Source organism: Micropterus dolomieu, linkage group LG05, assembly GCF_021292245.1.
Source record: "Micropterus dolomieu isolate WLL.071019.BEF.003 ecotype Adirondacks linkage group LG05, ASM2129224v1, whole genome shotgun sequence".
Taxonomy (NCBI): domain Eukaryota; kingdom Metazoa; phylum Chordata; class Actinopteri; order Centrarchiformes; family Centrarchidae; genus Micropterus; species Micropterus dolomieu.
In genome coordinates, this window is record NC_060154.1 from 14,034,063 (window position 1) to 14,036,463 (window position 2,401).

Consider the following 2,401-nt stretch of genomic DNA (forward strand, 5'->3'; position numbering starts at 1 on the left):
TATGCAACCTTATCCCATTATTGCATGTTACTAACACAACTTCTCCCCTTTCTGGTAGTCTTGTGCTTTCTCGTCTCTCTCCTCTCTCCTATCACTTCCTGCAGGTTTTCTGGCACTGGAGCCTGGATCTGTGGCTGCGGGTCTCCTGCTGCCCCTGTGTTCCTGCTCGACACCCTCTGCTGCAACGACTATTGTTGCTAGTCTTATTGTTATTATTGTTATTATAATCATTAACATTACGATTGTTACCATTAACACTATATATCACTATATATACTAAATATCTGTACCATTTTTCATTTAGTCTATAGCAACATTACCTTCACTGTCTGTACCTCTGTGTGTATATTGTGTAGGCTCTCTCTCTCTCTCTCTCTCTCTCTCTCTCTCCAACCGGTCGAGGCAGATGGCCGCCCACCCTGAGCCATGGTTCTGCTCGAGGTTTCTGCCTCTTAAAAGGAAGTTTTTCCTTGCCTCTGTCGCCTAGTGCTTGCTCTTGGTGGAAACTGTTGGGCTTTCTTTAAATCATCACAGAGTACGGTCTAGACCTGCTCTTTTATGAAAAGCGCTGTGAGATAACTGTTGTTGTGATTTGGCGCTATATAAATAAAATTGAATTGAATCTCGCTGATATGTGACCTGAGCATTAATTTAATCTTTTTGTTTGACAAACCAGGTACAATTTGCGTTTGTATTGTACAGTAGCTCAGGTCTCCTTATCCCTATGGTGATGAGACATGTCTCATTACCATAACAAACATACAGCAGAAAGGGAAATTTGAAACAAGGCACCCATGTATTCCATGAGGACTCAAACCTTCCACAGGTCTGTATCCTTACGTATCAAGGCACAAGATCATTCATGCAACACATGAACCTTCCCAACTGTGACCAACAGCAAATCATGTTAATTTGTTCCACTATGTAACATCAAACCCTGTGTCTAATGAACAGAAAGTTTTTCCCACTGTACCATTTGTGCACCCACACCCCCTACCACACTACACTGCATGTTGCAATGCTTATGCTAGAGTGGACATGGTAGATATAACTGACGAAGGAAGTGAGTATGCTGGTATATAACAACGTTTTACAGGAAACGGCGATGATAGGTCAAATTTGCAGTGATTGGTCAAAATTGCAAGTCGCGCTGAATTCAAGGGAAGTTGTTGAATTTGTGTTAATAGTTGCAATCACAACATCCCAAAATCCTGAAGGGACTGTGTAGTATTCCTACTTCAATCTGTCTTAATATCAGGAGTGCAATGTATCGTATTTTTTCCAGTGAAAATACAATGTATTGCTTTTAACTCAAGAAAATTATGGCCGATTTGGACATCATGCTCAGTGGAATCACCCTACTGTGCGTAGAAATCTGTGAATGGCATTCCTCACATATTTCTCACTTTCTCTCACTGAACTGAGCAGCACTCTGAAACCACACCTTCTCCACCTGCTCCTTTCCAAGCTCCCAGAGTTGACGGAGAAAATGGACGCCGTTCCTAGATGAAATCATAAGATACTCTTCATTTTCCGGATGCAGGGTCACGGCGTGACGCGCTAAAACCAACGACTGGCAGAAGCGGGACAGCACCAGCACATAGAGACAGTCTCTCTCTGCGTCATTGAGGGGAAGGACACTTTCCCAGCCCGCGAGGAGAGGTCCACCCACCTCTATGGGTTTAGGGTGCTCCATCATCATGTACGTGATAGCGATGGCTAGCTCATGGATATAGTAGCCACTGTTCATGTCACCAAAGTCAAGGATGCCAGAAATCCTGTGGCTGTCACTCTCATCAGGTTGGACAAGCACATTGAGGTCATTGAAGTCACCGTGATTAACGCCTTAGAAAGGAAAGAAAATGCTGTTGTTCACAGGAACCAAAATACATTATCACTCACGTATTCAATGGCAAATCCAGTCTTTGCTGATCGTATATTTGCGGCCATGTATAATATACATGTGGTGGAGAGAAACTCATGAGTAAATATTATACTCACACTTGCGGAAATCGGAGCGCTTGGGGATCACAGAGGTCTTGTACTGATGAATGACAGACTTCACGACCTCATGAAGAGGATCTCCATCAAATAAATTGATGTATGCTTCCAAGAGGGGAACATTTGACAGACTCCATATGAACTTCTCTCTCTGCAGCACGCTTAGATGAGGGTGCTCCATCTGAAAGAAAAACAAAACAATAATATTACACATATGAGGAAGGCAGAAGAAATGCATAAAGAAGACATAAGTAAAAGGAAGATTGCTTAACAGTTCCACAGGTATAGCTTTACGTTTAATGAGCAATGAAGGGCTAGTGCTATACTAGGCTTTATTAGATACACATAAATACATATCAGAATCAGCTTTATTGCCAAGTATGTGTACACATACGAGGAA

The 2,401-nt window shown here is 42.4% G+C and overlaps 1 protein-coding gene across 1 annotated transcript; it reads right to left on the reverse strand.

Moving 5' to 3' along the window:
- Positions 1-612: 612 nt before the first annotated feature.
- LOC123971208 (hydroxylysine kinase-like) lies at positions 613-2,182 on the reverse strand. The gene is made up of 2 exons (XM_046049911.1): positions 2,002-2,182; positions 613-1,845 (listed from the first exon to the last, which is right to left on the reverse strand). Exons 1-2 carry the CDS (start codon positions 2,180-2,182, stop codon positions 1,403-1,405), a joined length of 624 nt encoding a protein of 207 aa, XP_045905867.1. The 3' UTR covers positions 613-1,402.
- Between the last annotated feature and the right edge of the window lie 219 nt (positions 2,183-2,401).